The sequence below is a fragment of the Oncorhynchus tshawytscha genome, linkage group LG16, assembly GCF_018296145.1.
Source record: "Oncorhynchus tshawytscha isolate Ot180627B linkage group LG16, Otsh_v2.0, whole genome shotgun sequence".
In the NCBI taxonomy this organism is placed as follows: Eukaryota; Metazoa; Chordata; class Actinopteri; order Salmoniformes; family Salmonidae; genus Oncorhynchus; species Oncorhynchus tshawytscha.
Genome location: NC_056444.1, coordinates 23,725,832 through 23,749,283, shown reverse-complemented (window position 1 = coordinate 23,749,283; position 23,452 = coordinate 23,725,832). Strand labels below are relative to the sequence as shown.

The 23,452-nt window shown below is 41.7% G+C and overlaps 1 protein-coding gene across 2 annotated transcripts in view; it reads left to right on the top strand.

Moving 5' to 3' along the window:
* The first annotated feature begins 1,719 nt into the window (after positions 1-1,719).
* arhgap29a (Rho GTPase activating protein 29a) overlaps positions 1,720-23,452 on the top strand; it is a 68,459-nt gene continuing 46,726 nt past the window's right edge. For both annotated transcript variants that reach the window (XM_042299006.1, XM_042299005.1), the window contains exons 1-2: positions 1,720-1,888; positions 5,665-6,154. In XM_042299006.1, the coding sequence (XP_042154940.1) occupies positions 5,677-6,154 (478 nt within the window). In that variant the 5' untranslated portion in view covers positions 1,720-1,888; positions 5,665-5,676. The remainder of the gene's footprint in view (positions 1,889-5,664; positions 6,155-23,452) is intronic.

Sequence of the window (23,452 nt, the reverse complement as noted above, 5' to 3'; positions counted from 1 at the left end):
GGACATGTATTTCCATTGTTAGAGCAGTCACTTGATAATATAATAGATCATCTTTGGTAGTGGGGAGGGAACAAATGAGAGCAGTGTGTCATTGCTGACGAGTGAGAGCATAGGTCTGTGGGGTAGAGGGGATAGTTCAAATAACTGACCTTGGCTTAGAAACAGATCAGAATATCCAGCTCGGCCCTATTGTGTAGCCTATTCTAAGTCCCGTGGATAGTTATACGACATGAGGATATTCCAAAGAACAAGCTTCTTCTGTAGAACATGGTCCTGCGTCTCGCTAAATAGTAGAAAGCAAATTATTCAGTCAACATTCCTATCGGTCCTAGACTATGGCGACATCATCTAAAGGAACACAGATGCCACTTCATTAAAGTCGATAGATGCAGTTTATCATAGCGCACTGCACTTTATTACGGGGGACAATTTAGTACTCATCACTGCATTCTCTACCAGACAGTTGGTTGGCCCTCTTTAATGACATATAGGTTGGATACATTGCTATGTTTTCATTTATAAAGCCATTTTACAAAAAGTCTCACTGTACCTAACATCATTACTAAACTGTAGACATACGAGTTACCACACCCGGTCTCAGGGATGGCTAACTCTGGAAATGTCTTTGGTCTCTACTGGTTTAGGCGAATCAGCTTTACGTTTTCTTGCACCTTATTTGTGGAACAATCTTCAAAATGTTCTGTTGTCTGTAGGGCCATTCAGAAAGCTGACTGAGGACCTTATTACTGATGAATGGGTTTATGTTATGACCATGTTTTTCTTTCTGCTTGCATTTTGAATTTATGTTTTGATTTGTGTATTTTCTGTAATTTATGTAATTCGTCTGTAAAAGAGACATTGGTCTCAGTATGACTCCCTGGTAAAATAAAGGTAAAATAAAAAATATATTATCCAGTCAGCGATATGTACAGTAGACTAACTTTAAACTGTTATAAACAGTATTAACATATTACCCACGTGTGTGATCTTGTATATACCTTTAAATGTGGAAGATGTCTAAAAGTAGGAATATCATGTTTCAAAACGCTGACAACATAAACAAACAGCAAAAAATGTGCAGTCTGAGTTTGGCACCAACATCATGGGATAGGAATACAGTGGATCCAAATTCGAATCTCGTTATTCTGACGATATGAGTGCAGTGCGTTAGCACACTTCTACCACTGGGTGGATTAAAGGGCTATAGAATTGATTGGGTCAAAAAAAACTGTTTCTTCTGCTCACAAGGTGGCATTCCCAGCCACTGAGTAGGTAGAAATACTGACAAGGCCAAGAAATTACTCTTATAAATATTGTAGCCTCGTCTTCTTCCATTCTTATTTTAGCTGATATGGATGGACATTAAATGTAGCCAACTGATACAACCATTTTACTGTAGCCCTGCAGCATTTAACGGAACAATGCACATAACCATACAGGCCTATTACAGTGTATAGGCTACACATGTTCGTTTTTATTGGGGGAAATTAAACAATGCATCTATCTCCCTCCAAGCCTATTGTTCAGTTTGAGTGAGACGATACCAATATTGACATAGACCCGAAAGATTACAACTTGAGTACAGGACGCATCAAAAATATTGGACACCTGTTGTTGCGGGCAGGGGACCCAAACCTCTTCTTTACGAGACGCCTAGAACAACCAATCACACGTTAGCCTACCTACTGTGTCACGTGAGAAGAGGAGGAGGACGTTCGTGCCCGAGAGCGAGCTGAGCGGCGGCGATCCCACAATTCCCGTTTCGGAAACTATTGTAGAAGGGTCATTCACAGATGTTTAGGAAAGAAAGACATAACCTATAACTGGATTCTGTACTCTACGACAGCGGGGATTTTTGAAGGTGCAATGTTTCAGGACTGTACAGCAGGTGAGTGGGTTGCTGCATTTGATGAAAGACTTCTATGTGGCGGCTATCATGTTTTGATTGAGTGAACCATTGCATCCATATAGGCACCTAGAGATGTGAAGAAGATTATTACTTATATACGGAGAAAACGTTGTTATTTTGGTTAGATATTGAGCAAAATACAAAGAACAAAACATAATAAAATGCGTGTAATCTCAGCAATGGAATGACTTTTGGCCAGTGCTGAGGAGTAGTGAACTACAGTGCAACTAGTAATTTAACTACATTTTGCTGTAGCTTCGTGGTAGTTTAACTAAATTCTAATCTTGGTAGTGTTTTCAGTAGTTAACGTTAATTGTTTTTTTTGTGTGCCATGTCCAGCTAACTGCTGGAACCACATAGTTTTTTTTTTTGTTGCAAAAAAGAAGAGACAATATGGTTTAAATAGGCAATAATGTCCTTTCTTTTTCGGCATCAGACTTGGATGTAGGCCTATGAACTACTTTTTCAAAGTAACTTTTGTGACGTAAACTATATTTAGTTTAGCTTAACTTCTTCCAGTGTGAACTACTTGGTAGTTTGGTCCACTATATTTTCAGAATAGCTTCCACAATATTGCTTTTGGCTACAAGGTGCAGAAACTTCTGAATTTCTTAGCTAGGCCAGATTATTTGGATGAAAGATACAGGGGTAACGTTAAGAGCAAATGTGTAAAATGTTGTCCACTTATAATTATGAAAAAAGTGTGTATAATACATACAAACGTGTTCATAATACTGCAATAACACATGCAAATTCAATACAATACTCCCTTAACTATAATGTATCAATTTAATGAACTATTATTCAATATTTAAACTGTTATTTATTTAGAAACAAACTGTATAATCCTAATGTTGTCATTTAACAGGTATTACAATGTTTGGAAGAAAAATGTGATGCATATTTAATGATAATTTTTCTAAATGTATTAGATTGTCTAGTTTGCATGTGTTAATATGAACAAAACACTTTTACTTAGTTATATGATCATCTATATGCTGTTTTTTTCTTCTTCATAAATTACGTACTGATTTGGGATTTGTAAAGTCTAATAATAATGGCTCCCAATATCTAGGCTGATCTAAATCTAAACTAAATCTAGGTCGATTTAGGTTAATCCAGTAGGGTAAGCACTGGGGTCTTTCTATCCAACATGTGGTGGTCACAGTGGGATATGGAGATGACCAGTAAATGGTCCCTAATGGGATTCCTACTACAAGCTGTGCCCCCATACCTCCCGATTGGTTTAGTCTTTAACTCCAGAGAGTGATTCAGTAATTTACAGATTCTTTACAAATGAGTTATACTGTAGGCTAATCATTGAAAAAACTGATTTATGAAACTGAATAGAAATGTTCTATTTAAATCCAATGTTGTCATGTCTGGTGGTTATGTGCATGTTTGTGTGCGTGTGTGTTCTCTCTGGTCTCCTGTAAAGTTAATGTTTGGTAAAGAAGGGTGTGCGGAGCCCCAATAAGCCACTGCCACGGTAGTGAGATGTGATGTTGAGATGATGATAGGGAGTGCTGCTAGCTAAGCCTGCATTCATTTGTCTTCCCTTTTTCTCCAATCTAATGTAAGAGGGCCACTCTAGCACTCATTATGCCTCCGAACCCCAGTGAGACTCAGTGAGACAGACAAGGCCTCTGAAGGCCTGGTTGCCTTGTTACCGAGCACATTCTCTCAAAATATACTGAATAAAAATACAAACGCAACATGCAACAATTTTAAAGATTTTGCTGAGGTACAGTTCATATAAGGATATCATTCAACTGAAATAAATAAATAAAAATATAAATAAATAAATAAATACATTAGGCCCTAATCTATGGATTTCACATGACTGGGAATACAGATGAGCATCTGTTGGTCACAGGTACCTTGAAACAAAAGGTAGGGGCATGGATCAGAAAACCAGTCAGTATCTGGTGTGACCCCCATGCCTCGTGCGGCGTGACACATCTTCGCATAGAGTTGATCAGGCTGTTGATTGTGGCCTGTGGAATGTTGTCCCACTACTCATCAATGGCTGTGCAAAGCTGCTGGATATTGGCGGAAACTGGAATACGCTGCCATACACGTCGATCCAGAGCATCCCAAACCTGCTCAATGGGTGACATGTCTGGTGAGTATGCTGGCCATGGAAGAACTCGGACATGTTCAGCTTCCAGGCATTGTGTACAGTTCCTTGCGACATGGGGCTGTGCATTATCATGCTGAAACATGAGGTGTTGGTGGCGGATGAATGATAAAAATGCAATTGTGCTTGTTGTCCGTAGCTTATGGCTGCCCATACCATAACCCCACCTCCACCATAGGGCACTCTGTTCACAACGTTGACATCAGCAAACCGCTCGCCCACACAATGCCATACACATACGTAGTCTGTGGTTGTTAGGCAGGTTTGAGATACTGCCAAATTCTCTAAAATTACGTTGGAAGCGGCTTATGGTAGAGAAATTAACATTAAATTATCTGGCAACAGCTCTGGTGTACATTCCTGCAGTCAGCATGACAATTGCAGGCAACCTCAAAACTTGAGACATCTGTGGCATTGTGTTGTGTGACAAAACTGCGCATTTTAGCGTGTCCTTTTATTTTCCCAAGCACAAGGTGCACCTGTTAATGATCATGCTGTTTAATCAGCTTCTTGATATACCACACCTGTCAGGTGGATGGATTATCTTGGCAAAAGAGAAATGCTCACCAAAAGGGATGTAAACAATTTGGTGCACAACATTTTAGAGAAATAAGCTTTTTGTGCATATGGAACATTTCTGTGATCTTTCATTTCAGCTCATGAAACATGGGACCAAATCAAATCAAATCAAATGTATTTATATAGCCCTTCGTACATCAGCTGATATCTCAAAGTGCTGTACAGAAACCCAGCCTAAAACCCCAAACAGCAAGCAATGCAGGTGTAGAAGCACGATGGCTTGGAAAAACTCCCTAGAAAGGCCAAAACCTAGAAAGAAACCTAGAGAGGAACCAGGCTATGTGGGGTGGCCAGTCCTCTTCTGGCTGTGCCGGGTGGAGATTATAACAGAACATGGCCAAGATGTTCAAATGTTCATAAATGACCAGCATGGTCAAATAATAATACCAACACTTTACATGTTGCGTTTATATTGTTGTTCAGTGTAGATCCAGTACTATTGCCCCTTTTAGTGTTACATCAGTGGACTCTTCAGTTTTACAAATGCAACATTGACACATCTCTGAAAGACATGTCGCTATTTCTTTTATAAGGTTTGTTTGATCTGTTTTGAGAGTTGAGTCTTTTACTCTGACCATGGCTGTTGATGAGTGGTTAGTTGTTAGAGAATTCAACAAATGATGTTTAGCTGCAGTATGAAAGTCTATTCATGGTGCCTACACTCTTAGAAAAAAAGGGGCCCAAAGGGGTTCTTCGGCTGTCCCACATAGGAGAACCCTATTTGGTTTTAAAATGTAATACCCTTTTTGGTTCCAGGTAGAACCCTTTTGTGTCCAGCATAGAACCCTCTGTGGAAAGGGTTCAACATGGAACCCAAAATGTTTCTACTTGGAATCAAAAGTGTTCTACATGGAACCAAGAGGGTTCTTCAAACTGTTCTCCTATGGCGACAGCCAAATAACTTTTTTTAGGTTCTAGATAGCACTTTTGTTTTCTAAGAGTGTAGATATTGGATGCTATTCATGAATCATGATCCTTCCTCTTCTTTTAGCCGGCGGTCATGTCTTTCTAAACACATATCTCTCTCCCTGCACAGGATCATCCATCCATGGTCTGGAGCAGTGTGGGATCTGAACAATACAGAGCAGAGAGCCAGGCAGGACTACAGGTGCAAGGCAAGGGGGCTACCAGGCCTGGACAGGAGTGCATGCTGGCTGCGGTTGGGATGTTGAGGCAGAGCAGTGGTGGAGGCAGCAGTAGCGGTGGTAGTGGTGGTGGAGGTGGTACCAGCGGAGGGAACAAACGATTGCTGGGCATCTCACGCACCTCCAACTCCCACTTCTTCCCGTTGTTCCCTGGCACGGGCATGGGCACTAGTACGGGCACCACGGCGAGTACCGGATCAGGGACTTGGGGGACGGGTGGCAGAGGAGCCAAGAGCAGCTCCGTCAGCTCTGGATTGGACAGTGTGGATGCTCCTGCCCCTGTCGGCACCACCGACCCAGACTACATCATGCAGCTGGTCAACGATGTGCGCAAGTTTGCCGACGTCTTACTTCACCTCAAGGAAGCTTTTCACTCCAAAGGTGAGTTCAGAGTTTGGACTAGAGAAGCAAAATGATCATTGGGATGATAGTGAATGGTTACAATGCTTGCCTGAATGTGGATGTATCCCCTGGTGTATTGTGGGACATGTAGTGTAATGGAACTCCCGGTTTAGCTTAGGTGTCAGTCAAAGGCAGTGTACACAATTTGCCCCAGTCCACCTGTTTCTGTTCTCTCCTGGCCTGTCCTTGGCTGTGCGGTCACTGACCCTTTTTTTATCTCTCTCTCTCGCTCTCTCTGACTCTCCCTCTCTCTCTCTCTCTCTCTCTCTCTCTCTGGCTCTCTCTCTCTCGCTCTCTCTCTCTCTGACTCTCCCTCCCTCTCTCTCTCTCTGACTCTCTCTCTCCTCTCCCTCTCTCTCTCTCTGACTCTCTCTCTCTGACTCCCTCCTCTCTCGCTCTCTCTCTCTCTGACTCTCCCTCTCTCTCTCTCTGACTCTGACTCCTCTCTGACTCCCTCCCTCTCTCTCTCTCTCTCTCTCTCTCTCTCTCTCCCTCTCTCTCTCTCTCTGACTCTCTCTCTCTCTGACTCTCCCTCCCTCTCTCTCTCTCTCCCTCTCTCTTTCTCTCTCTTAAAGGCCTCATTTTAGTCTTTAACCCATGTATTAGAGGTTAGTGTTTGCAATGAACTTAACCTTAATCCTTATCCTAACCTGTATTTTAAACCTAACCATAACCTTAGCAAGCTGTTGCTTATCAACAGATAGTTTCTTGATATTATGATAGTCCATCTACAGATGGACTATCCGGACTATCCAAATAAAATGTGGCCAAAACTTTTAAAGCTGCTGCTTTTGTCACTCACTAACATGATTTAATGTGACCTTTACGTAGAAAAATGTGATCCGTTTCCTTATAAACCCTGTAAAACAACACATTTCACTGCACCTATCCTGTGTTTGTGATCATACCACATCTTACATTTATTTTATATACAGTGCCCTCTAAATATTGGGTTACTCTGAAAGTTTGGATTTGAAATCAAAACTACGATGTTAAAGTGCAGACTGCCACCTTTAATTTGAGGGTTTTTTCAACCATATCGGGTGACCGTTTAGAAATGACAGTACTTTTTGTACATAGTCCTATTTTAGGGGAGCAAATGTATTCGGACAAATTCACTAATATATGTATTAAAGTAGTAAAAAGTGAACTATTTGGTCCTATATTTATAGCACTCAATGACTGCATCAAGCTTGTGACTCTACACATTTGTTGGATGCATTTGCTCTTTGTTTTGGTTGTGTTTCAGGTTATTCAGATTGTGCCAAATATAAATGAATGGTAAATAATGTATCGTGTAATTTTGGAGTCACTTTTATTGTAAATGAGAATATAATATGTTTCTAAACATTCCTACATGAATGTGGATGCTACCATGATTACAGATCATCCTGAATGAATCGTCAATAATGATGAGTGAGAAAGTTACAGACGCACAAATATCATACCCCAAGACATGCTGACCTCTCACCATTACAATAACAGGGGAGGTTAGCATTTTCAAATCAAATCAAACTGTATTTGTCACATGCACATGCAGAGAATACAACGGGTAGACCTTACCGTGAAATGCTTACTTTACAAGCCCTTTAAGTTGTAAGTTAAGGGGGTATGATATTTGTGCTTTCTCACTCATCATTATTCACGATTAATTCAGCATTATCTGTAGTAAGGGTAGCATCCACATTCATGTAGAATATTTATTTACAATACAACACATTTGTAGAGTCACAAGCTTGATGTAATCATTGTGTGCTAGAAATATGGGACCAAATACTTAACTTTGAACTACTTTAATACACATAAGTGAATTTGCCCCAATACTTTTGGTCCCCTAAAATATGGGGACTATGTTCAAAAAGTGATGTCATTTCTAAACGGTTCGCCCAATATGGATGAAAATACCCTCAAATCAAAGCTGACAGTCTGCACTTTACCTCATAGTTATTCTTTGATATCTATACTTTTGAAATATAGAGCCAAAGAAGAAAAAATGCTTCACTGTCCCAATAATAACAGAGGGCACTGTCTATCTTGTTATCTAGATGTTGTTTGTATTGTTAAAATTGTTGAAGCTCGTAACAAAGGTGAAAATATCGTTATGCTGTCATTTATTCGTGTTGGACATACAGTATATAGCAGAAGGTAGTCATTCAAAGCAGAACCTCTCAGATGAGGAATTCCTTCTGTGGCCGGCTCAGTGGGAGAGAGACAGAGAGATAGAGGGGAGTATTTGAGCTTTTCTACTCCACATATTTTAGAAGGGTGGAAGTAGAGGGAGGGTGGGGTAGGACAGACATGGACGTGGAATGAAAAAAACAAAACAGTTTTGTCTCTGAGTCTGTCTTATTTTTATCCTATACATTCTATACAGTCTTCCTTGTAGGTCCTATAAAATGAATAACTTCCAGTTTAGATTAAACACCTGAAGTATAAGATAATGAAAATTAGCACCAGGGCTTCAGAGGGCCCATTTTCACAGCAGCTTCCATCCAGAGTGTAATGTACTCCAGTAATGAATGGTCGTTCCTCCTCCTCAACCCATCAGTAATCTGAAGTGGTGCATTTCTAATCCAATGGGAAAATGCTTTTAAAATGGAAGAGTAAATGCAGATTAAAAAGGGGTTGATTGCTCTTGCCTGTGTGATTATTGCATTCCTGTGCTGCCGGTGCTGTTGGGTCGGGCCCTTGGCTTGGACCAGACCCAGGTTCGCTAATCCCTCTCCTGGGTAATGATTGTCTGTGAGGGGGGTTGGATGGATGTGGTGGTACCCCTCTCCTCCCTCCCAGTAGAGCAGTGCCATGTCGTCCAGGCCTCTGAGGAATCTCAGCCTTTGTCTGGAGAGGAGAGCGAGGTCAGGCAGAGTGCTTGACCTGGCTGGATCAGACAGGGTTTTGGAGAGTCAGGACTTGTGACTGGTGTTTTTCAGCTTGAGGGACTTCTGAGTGGAGCGGTCACCGGTTCACTGATCAAAGTAATAAATCAACATGGGGAAGAGGAAATTCTGCTCAGGGTTGTGCTGGTTCATTTAAGCCTAAGGTCAATATATGTCACAATTACTGATTACCAGTTTTGACCTCACAAATGACCTATTGAAAATGTATTTTGGTTTCATTGTAGGTAATTCACTAATAACTTAATAATAATACATTGAATCAAATTGTCTTTGTTACATGCTTCGTAAACAACAGGTGTAGACTAACAGTGAAATGCTTACCCCACAATGCAGAGAAAAAAATAGACAATTATAGAAAATTGATAACAGTAGGAATAAATACACAATGAGTAACGATAAGTTAAATTGTCTTTGATAATTTTTAGAGCCTTCCTCTGACACCGCCTGGTAAAATTAGGTGTCCTCTACAAATGGAACTTGTTTTGTCTGTTTGAGGTGAACTTCCTGCTTATGTCACTCATACAAATTAGTCTTAACAACAAATGCTCAGGCAGGCAGGTACTCAAGTTTGCATTGCTGTCATAGTACACATTTGTCCATGCAGCTTGCTTCATTGATTTATTTAACCAAGTCAGTGAGTTCATGGAATCAGTTCAGAATGCCAGTCTGTGCTGCAAAGCCAAACCTAAAACCTACCGAGCACACCAGCTATTGGAAACGTTTAAGTCTTATATCTTCTATGCCTTGAAATATCTGACAGTAAGTTAGCAAACCTTGAATTGAAACCACCTGAGGCAATGTTCATGACCTTGCTCTAATGCTAATAAACTACATTGCGTGGTGCTTGCAGCCCAATATACACACCATTATGTAAATTTGGTTACTGAAACCATAACAAGTGACTGTAAGAAAGCATTCCAGTAATCGGCCACAGTTAGGCTAAATACAGGAAAGGGCAGATTTGCGAAAGGAGAAAAAGTGCCCTTTAGGAAATGGAATACAGAGCAGTGGAGAGAGAAGCGAGGGCCTGAGACCCATGTTACCTCAAACAAAGATTAAGTTAGAGTGAAGAGGAATGATAAACTACAACGAATGTATGATAGAAAAACAGGTGAAGTTATCTCTGCAAAGTGATGATGAGGATGCACTCCGCAACATGCTAAATTAGGAAAATCTAATTATTTAAAAAAATGTAATCAGTTAATTGCAGAATTTGTTGTGATTAATTTCAAACTGAGAATTTTCTCAAAATTAAGCTGTAATTTCAAGATTTTTTTATACTAAATGCATTACAAGAATATTGATGTCTTCATTTTGTCCAAATTAACGGTAAGTAAAATCAGGTAAATTGGTAAACGCACTTTCTTTAACCTCAATGTCAACTTGTTTTGAAAGTTAATTATTGTTTTTAGCTGTATAGATGATGTCATTAGGATGTTTTCAGTGTATTTTGAATGCTTTCAGATAATGCGATTAATTGGGGTAAAAATAAATATATTGTTCACAAAAATTACAAAAAGTTAACTCAACTTAGCTGAGTAACTCTGACAGCCCTAATAAAATCATGTAATTGTTGAACCAGATTTGAAAATTACAACGTCATGCCTTAGTGTCCAAATCTAGCTCTTGTCGCTTTGTGCAAAGTAGGCTATAAAATCAGATCAGTCATTGTTTAATGGCACTTAAACATGTTAATGACTACATTCTCATCTTCATGCTCACAAACCAACACTTGAGTCACTCTAGTCACTACAAATGGAATTGAGGAAATTAACTTGCATGACATTGATCATATCAAAATGATTTGTGTTTCGGGTCACTGACCATATTCAAAGTGTGATTGTTGGTGGTTGGGAGTGCAGGGCAGGGCTTTAGCAAAGTGCAATAACACACTGCTGTTGTGAATCACTGGCTTATGGCGTGATTGGAAGTGATTTAAATCCCCTATCAATTTATGACTGTATTGTCTATTGCTGTTCCTCACAAAAGCTAGTGATTCTCATTACCCTGACCATTCATGGAGAGAGAGGGAACCCTCCTCTCCCTTTTTCCCTTTCCAGCTTCTTGCCACGCAAAGCATAGCAGACCCAACAGTCAAGCGTAATGTTCAGGTCTGGACTCTTGGACCTTGACAACAGAGCTCTGTATTCACGGTCAGTGATGTGAGTCTGACACCCATTGTCTCAAGCAGTAGCTTCTCCAGACTAGCATGCTTGTAGATAACTGGCAGTTTTGGCTGGATATATACTTTCCCATGTAAGAATAGCAGTGGCCCTGGGACCGATCCCTGGGGAACTCCACAGCCAGCTCCAGTAAGATTTTTTTTAGTGCAGTTTTTCAGTTACATTTTTTTTAATGTCACCTTAAATGGCGATTATCAGTTGCAGTCATTTCTGATTTAGTTTGGATGGACTGGCAACGGACACGTACTTGACTTTACAAATCTTTGTGAAACCATTTTTCAATGGTTTTTTTTGCGGTTTGTTTTAGCATGTTTTGATTGTCCAGGCTTTGAGATGACTTTCATAATGTCTTAACAATGTGGATTATTTTTTTTTACATATCCTGAGAGGTCATGACCTTGTCCAATGGCCACTTGTGAGGGACATGTCATTAATCGGTTGGGATTACTTCTGTGGGGTTCGTCCTAGTCAGTGTCACAACTGTCATTTGGTGCTCTGACCAGTCTTGGAGGTCAGTGAGTGCAATATATTGTGTAATCGTTGGTAAGAATGGACCTTTGTTGCATGTTATCTTCATTAGGATATTTCGCATGGTTAAGGAGGATGCCTATATGGTTAAAGATATAATCTCCCTGCTAGTGAGCATGATCAAGAAACAGCTGTTTATTTTATATATGTAAAATGATGATGTGATTCCTATAAATTCAGGTGTTAGTTAAACTGTGTGATTCTACATTATGTGTATTCCTCAAACTTGTTATCTGATCTTTTTTCTTTGTTCTTCATGTTAATAATGGACTAACTGTTTTCCCCAGTTAGATAGAGGCCCATGCCGTTTAGATATGCCTTGTGGATGCAGCCTGGTATTTCTTGATCTTTTTAAAAGTCTGTTGTGTGTGTACTGTAGTGAAATGCACTGTATTTGTGCTCTGATAGGCTGGACAGGACAGGTGTGTGGTGTTTATCTCATTCTCTCCTGGCTCACTGAGGCAGAATGATGGTTGTTCTGTGTGTCAGCCATTTAAGAAAGAAAAACAACACCAACGGGAAAATGACTTGATCAAGCTGAAGAGAGCAGGGCGCTATGGGAAATGTGTTCCCCCTTACGAAGAAATGTATGAACATACAGTGAATGTGTTCTATATGTTGATGAGTATCCTGTGTCCGTTTGAGGTTAGCTTGTTCAGAATGTTGTGTAACTCATGTCATGTACAGATGCCGTATCTTAATTTGAGTTAGGGTCACACAGTAGGAAAATATAATTATGCAGCAACAGGAAATGGGAATGGTTGTGGATCATAATTCATGTGCATTTTTTGTAGGAGTTGATACATTTTTCATTAGGGAAAATCTGTCATTATTAAGTGTAAATTGCAAACTTTAGAAGCCTTTTTAAATATTGTATATGCTACAAGTAAACATTTTTCTGATGAAATTAAAATTTGGCAGGAATCATTTGCTAGATTCAGCCGCAGGCCAATGTTTTTCTTAAGTAGATGGTCCGGGCGCCAGAACATAATTACAAATCATTTGTAGACTGCATATTGACCGCAAGAAGCCCAAACAGATATAATGTTGGACGAAAACATATCATTTCAAACCTTGCTAAGATTTGTACACAAGCACGTGTTGTGCGTGAGAATACTTGGGAACACATTTCATACATTTAAATCACTTGGAGCTGATTTCCTGGAGTTTTTACGTCCAACATTTTTTGTGGGGACAAATTAAAACCACTTGCAGACCAAATTTGGCCTGCGGTCCACCAGTTGGGGAACCCTGAGATATGGCATCTGTATAGATGTACAGTGTTGAGGCTAACAGACCACTATGTCGGTGTGGAGGCTTGGTCCAAGACGTGACCCTCCTGGCGTACTGAGGCAGTGTATATGTATGTCTGTATGGGTAGGGCCAGGAGTTTTTTCTGACCACTGGAAGAAACTCCAAGCTCTATGTGAAGCCTCTCCTGTCAGGGGTGTGACCCAGGCTTTCAGCAACACTCTGAGAGGGCAGACAGGACAGTCTGTTAGTCTGGGTTTGGGCTGCTTTCAGACGCCTTGACCACCAGTGTCTATCTGTCTGAGTTTAAACGCTGACCAACTGGCTCTTCAATCAGACACATGTCAGCTACAGGCAAGCTCTGATCTGCACACAGTGGTAGTTGTGGTAGTGTCTTAGAATGTAAAGGGAATTTAGTCTAACTGGTATTATCTTAAGATTCACTCACACTTAGATACAGGTAGGTCTTTTGAACAGAAAACATTCTTAATTGATGCAACCAATTTGCTCTTTTGAACGGCATTATTTTGTGTGCTGAATTTAGCATCTGCCTCATGGTACTCTGAAGTTCATGGTATTTTGTGCAAAACACATGTAAGTTGTGTCTCTGTCTCTTCTCACGTCACATACAGTATCTTTCCTAACATTTATTTTATGTTCACTGTTCATACTCTTAAGAATCCTTTGTTCTCCCCCCCCCCTCTTTCTTAGCTCCGGCCTCTCAGTCCGGCAGCTACCTTTCCCCGTCTCTCCCCAGTGAAAACTATTGGTGGAGATCCTGAGTGTATCTTTAACTGCTGTATCAATATTGACCTGTACCATGTTGGCCATTGCTATAGGCACAGCTAATCATTTTGATAGGGGTGGGAAAAAAAAACTTCTGGGAAAAAAACCTCTCTGTTATAGGCTAGTTTTATCCACCCTCTCTCTCTCTCTCTCTCTCTCTCTCTCTCTCTCTCTCTCTCTCTCCCTCTCTCTCTCTCTCTCCCTTCTCTCTCTCTCTCTCCCCTTCTATCTCTCTCCCTCTCCCCTTCTCTCTCTCTCTCTCTCTCCCTCCTCTCTCTCTCTCTCTCTCTCTCTCCCCTTCTATCTCTCCCCCTCTCCCCTTCTCTCTCTCTCTCTCTCCCCCTCTCTCTCTCTCTCTCCCCCTTCTCTCTCTCTCTCTCTCCCTTCTCTCTCTCTCTCCCTCTCTCTCTCTCCCTCCCTCTCTCTCTCTCCCTTTCTTTCTCTCTCTCTCTCCCCTTCTCTCTCTCTCCTTTTCTCTCTCTCTCTCTCTCTCTCTCTCTCTCTCTCTCTCTCTCTCTCTCTCTCTCTCTCTCTCTGTCTCTCTCTCTCTGCATACCCTGCATTCCAGCAGAACAAATGCTCACTTGTTGCTTCAGTGCCTTAGATCAACAGTTGCTAAATGTGTGGACACTTTGTTAAAAAAAACAAGACATCTGAAGTGTAAACTTAGAAAATGAAAATAGTGATTTTCTTTGTGAAGTCATTTTGTGAAGTGTGTTCTTTGCCAAATGGTAGTGCTTTGAACCGTTGATATCTATAAATGTTTTTTGGCCAATGATGGGGGCTGTTGTGATGAGATGAGGGAGTGGGTTGGGGGGGGTCAATGGAGGGTGGTGTTAACCTCTATAGGAGCCGATGCTGTCACTGGTGTCCATATGGCTGACAGTTGCTTTACTCCCCATTTAAAATGGTTCCTGTCGTCATAAATGAATGGTGGAATTAGAGATAAAAAGTTTATTTCCCTTCGTTTTGAGATTTACAATATCCTGGAATAACATCGTGGACCTGTCTCTTTAAAACATTGTGAATTATGGAAAATGTTGAAAAAAAAGATGAAAATATATGCACTCACTACTGTAAGTTGCTCTGGATAAGCGCACCTGCTAAATGTACAAAAAATGTAAATGTAAAAATGTAAATTAGAACCAGACTTTGTCACACTATATTTGCATTAGGCCTGTTTCGTCCTGCTGGATGGTTGACTTGATTGGTCTGTACTTTAGCCAACCAAGCTCTTTCCATGAGTTTAATTTTCTTCTCGTTAATTTTAAATCTCTCTCTGACCTCAAACTGAGAGGTTCCGGGCCAACAGTGAGCTTCCCAATTCAGACGACATAAAAGATAAAAGCACCAAATCAATTATTGCTCTTGTTTCGAGTGCTTTCAAGATTTACTGTGAGGTTCTGCTGTTCCATTGAAGTTTAATTTGACCCTCCATTTCATTTGAGAGGAAAAGTAAATTAATCATTCTTACATTGGACAGGGAATGCCTTTGAGCAATGAGCACATAGGGGTTCTGAGAGTGTATGTGTGTATTTGTGTGTGTGTGTGTGTGTGTGTGTGTGTGTGTGTGTGTGTGTGTGTGTGTGTGTGTGTGTGTGTGTGTGTGTGTGTGTGTGTGTGTGTGTGTGTGTGTGTAAGTGTGTGTGTAAGAGGAGACCCTCCACAGACACTCCACACACATTGTGGGGCACAGAGCAGACAGAGTCCATGGAGAGGGATTAAAGACCTCCACTACCCGAAGCTGTACCACAACATGCCTTAGAGATGGGGGTCCCGGTCCCTCTGATCAGCTAAATGTGATTTTCTGCCCCCCGTTGCAGAATGTTTTGAGGGGTAGACACTGTAAAGAGCAGTGGGGTTTAGAAGTAGAGTTTGGTCATGTATTTGCTATTCAAAGGCAGGGTGAAAAGCCCTTTGATTTTCATCCTAAGATTCAATGTAGTCTAGTATGTACATCCTCACTGGCTGAAGTGTCTATGTTTTATCTCAGTAATCCCAGAAATGACTGATATAATAAACGCATGATAAAAGATAAGACCAGATAAGAAAAGATCATAAACAGTTGTATTGTACTTTATAAGATCCAGTCCTGTTATAGCTTTACATACTTCACATATCTCAGCATATGATTACACTTTTTCATGGTGGATTTCGCTATCGCCAGTTGTGTCACAATATCCACACTTTTAATTGATGGATTTAAACAGTGTATCCCTTGTGACTTACTGCCCTATGTGTTTACGTGTGTGTGTGTGTGTGTGTGTGTGTGTGTGTGTGTGTGTGTGTGTGTGTGTGTGTGTGTGTGTGTGTGTGTGTGTGTGTGTGTGTGTGTGTGTGTGTGTGTGTGTGTGTGTGTGTGTGTGTGTGTGTGTGTGTGCGTGCGCGTGCGTGTGTGTGTGTTTAACATTAATGTGACATTTTCTCTGGACTATGTCCACAACCACAGCTGCGGTCAGACTTCTATTTCAACACTTTCTCCTTTTCAAGTCTCCCGTCTGTGTGACTCACCCCCTCATGTTTAGAACACATTTGTGTGTGACTCATTTGTTACTAGACGACTTCACTACTTAGTGCTACTGATAAGGGTGAGTTGTTCCTGCACATGATTTTCTCACAGTGTGATTGGATGTCTAACAGGTAGATGTTGAGAACACCTGTCCATAGCAAGAATCTCTGTCTAATATGTCTGGTGTTGTCTATGGGAGTAATTCATGGCAGCGTTCCAGAAAGGTTTTGGGAATTACTATTTGTACTCTTCTCCCATGTGAAAATCCTTGACTAGAGGAACTGTAGGAATGATTTCCTGTGGCTTCAACTAGCAACTTTCAAAAACAAGTTCATTTTCTATCAGGCTTTTGTTCTTTGGTTTCAATGTAAAAATGTACAGCAGGAAGGAAAAATAGATCTCTTTTCTTTTTTTTCCTTTTTTTTGCAGCCCTCCTTCACGATACCAAAGCTTTGTGGGAAAGTGTCTCTGCCGTGGGTCCTTTGAGAAAACCCAAAATGCTTTTCAGTGATTTGTGGTCAAAATCACCCCTTGTGAAATCCCAACCTAAAATGATCCCCCTGATGGTCTGGTCACTGGCGGTTCCAGACTGTGTGAATGGATGTAGCGAGCGAGGCACTGTTTAGAGATTTCCCTGTTGGGTCTGAGATCCACTGTAAAGCATCTCCAGCTGATTCTTTATTTTTAAAAACTCCTTTTATGGCCGCTGAGAGCGGATCCGTATTTTAAGCCACGGTAAATTCACCTAGCCTAGTCCAGAATGGTTTGCCTTGACTTCATCAGTTACGACACTCCGTTAGACAATATATCTGCATGTACCACACGTTTGAACCACAGACCAGAACACGAGAAAGTCAGTAAATGTTGTTTCTGAGTGATTTTACAGGCTTCTTTTGAAGCATAGCCTTCTACATCTGCATTGCTTGGTGTTTGGGGTTTTAGGCTGGGTTTCTGTATAGCACTTTGTGACATTGGCTGTTGTAAAAAGGGCTTTATAAATACATTTGATTGATCTACACTCCACTAAATGGCTAATAAGCTGATTGAAAGGATTTCTTACATTAGCTTAATTGTTTTTTTGTTGTTGTTCTGGTCTTGTATAAACCAGCAGGGCATTGACCTCATCACGTATAACGACCATGCGAGAGGTGGTTCTGCAGATTAACTTCTCAGTAGGGGATTGAAGTGTGGGATGAGGTGACATATGGCTGGAATTTTTTATCCCTCCACGGAGGGAAAACGTGGATTGAAATAGAGTTAACAGAGGGAGCGGAGGAACAGGGGCAAAGTCTGCCTGTAGAAGAAGCAGCAGAAGGAGGCACCCTGTGCGGTGTGAGCGCGTGCAGGCTGCGGGTGGCCATCCTCTGGCTGCTCTGTGCTGGTTTGTAGACTTTAATGGCCTACCACACTCAGAGTGAAGATTTGTAGGGTGTTTTTGTGTTCCCCCGTCCTCTCTTTCTCCCTTAACCTCTCTCTCTCTCTCTTTCTCCCTTAACCTCTCTCTCTCTCTATTTCTCCCTTCCCCTCTCTCTCTCTTTCTCCCTTAACCTCTCTCTCTCTTTCTCCCTTCCCCTCTTTCTCTCCTTCTCCCTTAACCTCTCTCTCTCTCTCTTTCTCCCTTCCCCTCTTTCTCTCTTTCTCCCTTCACCTTTCTCCTTCTCCCTTCCCCTCTCTCTCTCTTTCTCCCTTCCTCTCTCTCTCTTTCTCCCTTCCTCTCTCTCTCTTCCTTCACCTCTCTCTTGCTCTCTCTCTTGTTTCTCTCTCTCTCTCTCGCTCACTTTCTCTACCCCTCCATCTTTCTCCCCCTCTCTGCCTCTGTTCCTCTCAGTGAGTAGATTTATGGTTATGGGTGCTGGTAAGGCCTGGGTGAATTTGTTCCAGGAAGGGGGTCCATCTGAGTAAGAGAATGAGGCCCTTCACCACATGCTGGCTGGCTGGTGTGTGTGGGCTCCAACATGGTGGCGTTTGTGAGACACCATATATTGCCCAACTTTTGCCCAGATAGAAGTGCATAATAGTGTTTGGATACAGCCACCGTGCCTGTGGATACAGCCACCGTACCTGTTGGACACCGTGCCTATTGGATACAGCCATCGTGCCTGTGAGACGCGGTGTGGGAGGATCAAACACAATGCAGACGTATCTGTCTGTTTAGTCATGGAAGGAGTGATGTGTGAGAACCGGCTGTGAGTTTCTGCTGACATAACATTATACAGTACTAGACTGGTCTGATGTTTCAACATGTGTTTTCCCATTGTCATTAGGTAGTACAGTACTGTTCAGATCAGGTTTGCGAGGAAAGATTTATGTATCGTTTTTTTTGTAAGTACCTATTGATAAGCTATTGTCAGCCTTAATTGAATATTCAGTCAGAGAAATGCTGTCAATGCCCAAAGTTGAACCTTTTTCTTTAGTTTGCTTGTTTGTTTGGTTGATCGTACTTGAGCCTCGACACTTGAGAACACTAGCGAGCATTATTTACTCTCTCACCACAGTTGACCTCACACACCACGACGAACGTGAGGTGGTCTGGTAAACGTCATTGTTTTTGTCCCAACAAGGTGAGCCTTGTAGCCATGTCTCCTGTAGCCTTCAATAGAATGACCTGGAGGATAGCAGGATATCAACCTACCTGGCCAAACATTTACTCACTTGTTGACTGTTACCCATCACAGTACTACAGTTGAAGAGGGTGGGAATAGATCCAGAACATGCCTTTGAAATCAACACCTCAAAACAACCTTAGAGGGGCAATCAGCAGTTGCTACGTCCATTTCTGACCTATTAATGAATGATATTTACCCATTTATTCTTAGAGAATATAACTTAGAAATGACCCGTGAGCTTTAGTTCAATTGTCATACCGCATTAGATCCCAAAATATAAGCTAGTTTTACTCGTAAACGTACACTACTATGTAGCCTCATAACATGATTAAAACAATAATGTTGATATCATGGATGGCCAGTCCTTGCATCCATAGCTCTGTCTATGAATTTAAGTGTGATTAATTTCTCCAGCCACATCCCTAAGCTTTTTCCCGAAACAGGGGCAGGGAAGCACTTTGTTATTGTTGATTGCTGATTGTAGTTTTAAATAGGAATTGGTGTATTTGCAACACAGTCCCTTATTTATCCTGCTTAACATTAGCAATTCATTGAACATTATAGCTTCATATTCATAGCTATTAAGTATTGAAAAGGACAGTATAACATCTATTTATGTAATCATACATTTTGTCACTGAAACCAAGGATGGCCAATTTGACTGTTAGATTACATTCAACAGACCCCCTCCCTTCAATCCACCTATGACCTCCTGCTTGTCTCCAATCTTGGATTAAGGATTTGAAACCAAGATTGAAAATGTATCCATTGGATTAGATTAAGACACCCCTCGAATCTACCACTCCCAGCACAATGTTGGATTAAAGTTGTCTAGGACCAGCCATAATTATTGTGACATCCTGCACTATGTACCAACAAGCATAGCAGGAGCTGGGAAGGGCTAATCTTTGCCTTAAAGCTAGAATCCTTAATGGTGAAAATTCCACATCCATTTGGAATGTTCCAATACTAGAGAAGTTACTGCAAACAACAAAGACATTTTTTTTCCCTCTGACATCTTTGCATGCGTCAACAAAACAAAAACTATAACAAAGGCTCTGGGGTAAACAGTGGAGCTGTTTCCCCAAATGCAGATTCGATATTTAGCTCTGAATACAAACAGTGGCTAGCTGTTCTATAATTGAGTGGTATGTTGTTTGTCTGTTATTGTTACTGATGTTAGTGTTTTACTGCATACAGCACATTGTGTGTCAGGATCCATCTTAACTTTGTGCTCAAGTCCTGATATGTTTGCTCCGATTAATTGGCCTTGTTTAGCCTCTATGGGCCTGAACCTTCAGGGCACGCTTGCATGAGAGAGGACGCATGCTGTGCAGAACTCATAACTGGTTATTGTCAGGCAGATCTGAAGACTGGAGAGACTGGTGAGAGAACTGGGAGCTGTCTTTACCCATCATACTCAATTATGCTAAACCACTCTGTGTTGCAGTTACGTGAAACAAGGGGGAGCCTTGTTTGATGTCGACCTAAACAAAACGTGAACAGACTGAGCGTGAAGCGTGGCTGGGACGAACCGTGCAGCATCGTACCAAGATCCCTCCCTCCCCAAAAAAACAAATGAGACTTGGTTTTAGTAGAAAGGAGGGAGGAGGGGAAGGAGGGGGTACACGAGAGGGGATAGAGCGAGGGAACCGCCAAAGCTTAGGGCCCAACTTTTAACAATAAACCCATCTCCTGTCTGAACCTCCTCTTCTGGAGGGGAACAATACTTCCCTGGAGCAAACATCAAGTGTTCTCCCAGGAGCCATTGTTGTGACAGAATCTGCACAGGGAGCACTACATTTACATAATTCATAATGGACGGTGAATGGAGACGGGTTCTTGGGCCTCTTTGAATTTCGCAAGCGGCCTTTTGGCATGAAGATGTTCCCCTGGTCCTTCTAGTGAGGCTGACACATGTTATAATTACCATCTTCCCTCCTCCACCCAGCCCAGAGAGAGAGACAAGCCCAAATAGAAAAGCCATGGACATGTTGTTACCATTGATCCTGTCTGCTCCAATCATTCACCCTACAATGACGATATTGAGTTGGACAACGGGTGCTTTGAACTCGCAACGCAAACACTGTTGTTTTTCCAAAACGAATACCATTACAGGTGCCTGGAGGGGAATCAAAGATTCCTTTGAAACAGTTAATTACATCTCTGCGTAATAAGATTATTTTATTTGAGAAATCATTTTTCTTTCATGTTGTAACGAACTTCTTCTTCGTCTGATGAGGAGTAGGAAGAATCGGACCAAAATGCAGCGTTGTAAGTGTCCATGATACATTTATTATATCAGAACATGAAAAATACAAAATAACAAAGTGAGGGAAAGAAATGAAAATCGAAACAGTTCTGTATGGTGAAAACACAGACACAAAAAACAACTGCCCACAAACACCAGGTGGGAACAAGCTACCTAAGTATGGTTCTCAATCAGAGACAACGATTGACAGCCTCTGATTGGGAACCATAACAGGCCAAACACATAGAACTATAACACACAGAACAAACATAGAATGCCCACCCCAACTCACGCCCTGACCAAACTAAAATAGAGACATAAAAAAGGAACTAAGGTCAGGACGTGACACATGTTTTGGAGGACAAATTAATTTGTCCACAGGCCCTGCCCAAGTATGTGCACTAATTCAGTCTAGAGACTTCTCTCTCCACGCAATATTGTCTGCGTTCCAAAGGGCACATTATTCCTTATATAGTGCACTACTTTTGGCCAAAGCCCTATTCGCCCTGGTAAAATGTAGTGCACTATGTAGGGAAAGGGGTACCATTTGGGATGCAGACACAGAGAGTGAGAGATCGTCCCTCAAATCTTCCGTTCGAACGCCATTCATGCAGGATTAGGATGCTAGCGAAGCTAAACAATGTCCTCTTGTCCTTGATGATAGGTTAAATTTTGCTTCCATTCTACCTACTGACAGGTGTGCTGAAGAGCCTGTTCAGTTCGGCCATTTTGAGGCCTGTAAACCCTCCAACTTCCTGGGCTGATGGAGCTACCCAGTCCATGCTAAACAGGGCTGCAGCGCTGAGTGGGCCGCTAGTCTCAGTCTCAGCTGTCTGGCTAATACTAGCCGATCTTGGCCGCCAGCGAGAGGTTGCACTGTGGGGGATTTTCAGTCTCTCTTAAATAAAGCATAGTTGGAATGCCAGGCTTCAGAGTGGCTCACAAACAGGAGTTGGGGGGGATCAGGAGAAAAAGGTTGACTGTCTTCCCTCGGTGTGACAGACAGGCAGCTCAGTGCAGAAATGAAAAGGAGGAAAAGCTAATTCTTGACTCCACGCTAAGCAGTTCATTGATATGCAAAGGACCAGGGAAAGGGATAGAGGGATCTCCAAGGGTAAACATAGTTGTTGGCTGGAAGAAGGAGATTTTGGGAATATTTTCATGAGAATTCATTCACTCTTGGACTTAGTAGTTTAAAAAACCCCACGATAGATAGCTTTAATCTGGAGCCAATATCTATCACTCACAGGAGTTTTGATTTCAGAATGTGTTTTCTGTTATTATATACCAACATTTTCAGCAGATAGCTGTATGTAATGAGTTTACGTAGGGAATTCCAATAACATTGAGGTAGTTTAATTTGCCTGTTTCTTCATAAAGTTGAAAAGAGCTGTTTATGTCAATGCAACGTGATGTTAGCTTCACGTTAGCTTCATGTTAGCTTTAGGTTAGCTTCACGTTAGCTTCATGTTAGCTCCACGTTCGCTTTACGTGGCTTGGTGTAAGATCATCATGTTACTTTTACCTATCGAAACGTCCTGTCAGATCTGTGGACAGTGAATGGCTAAGGAAAGGGCTCAGAGCTCTAATGGACCTGGGCCAGCGAGTTGTTTCAGAGAATCAACTGCCAGGCAGCTAGACAGCTTATTAGGTTGGCTAAACACACTTCACCATTCCATCATGTCATCTCAACATGCCATGCAAAATATTCTCTGTCAATGACACAAAAAGCCACTGACCTCAAATTCCCAGCCTTCCTTAGTTCATTGAGTGAATTGACTTTTTCTGCATAGTGTTTTCTCATGCTAATGACTAATGTAATGGCTAACCTGTGTGACTGGGGCAGGGCCTGCAGAGTAGAGTGAGTGGTCGGGTGGGGAATATAAAGGAGCCCAGACCTAGACGGAAGGGAAGGTGCTGTGTGTGTGTATGGGGGAAGAGTTTCTCTTTTAAACGGTTCCTCTTTGTGTGCAGTCATGGGAAAGAGCGTTTGAAAGGTGAAGCAGCAGGGAGGCACTGGCAGGACAGGGGGAAAATAGGGGAAGTCTGGGAAGGCCAATATTCTGTCCTTTAACAGTGCCGTGTAATCCGCTAATCCGGTGTGGAGTGGTGGAGTGGCCCAACCGCCGGTGGTCCGACTCCGGGGTGCAGGGGTGAACTGTGCTGACCGTGGCCACAGGAAGTGTAGGAGGGAGAGTGGAGGGTGGGAAAGGCCTTGCCTCATTCCAGACCTGGGTTCAAATACTTTTTAATTTATTTTTATTAA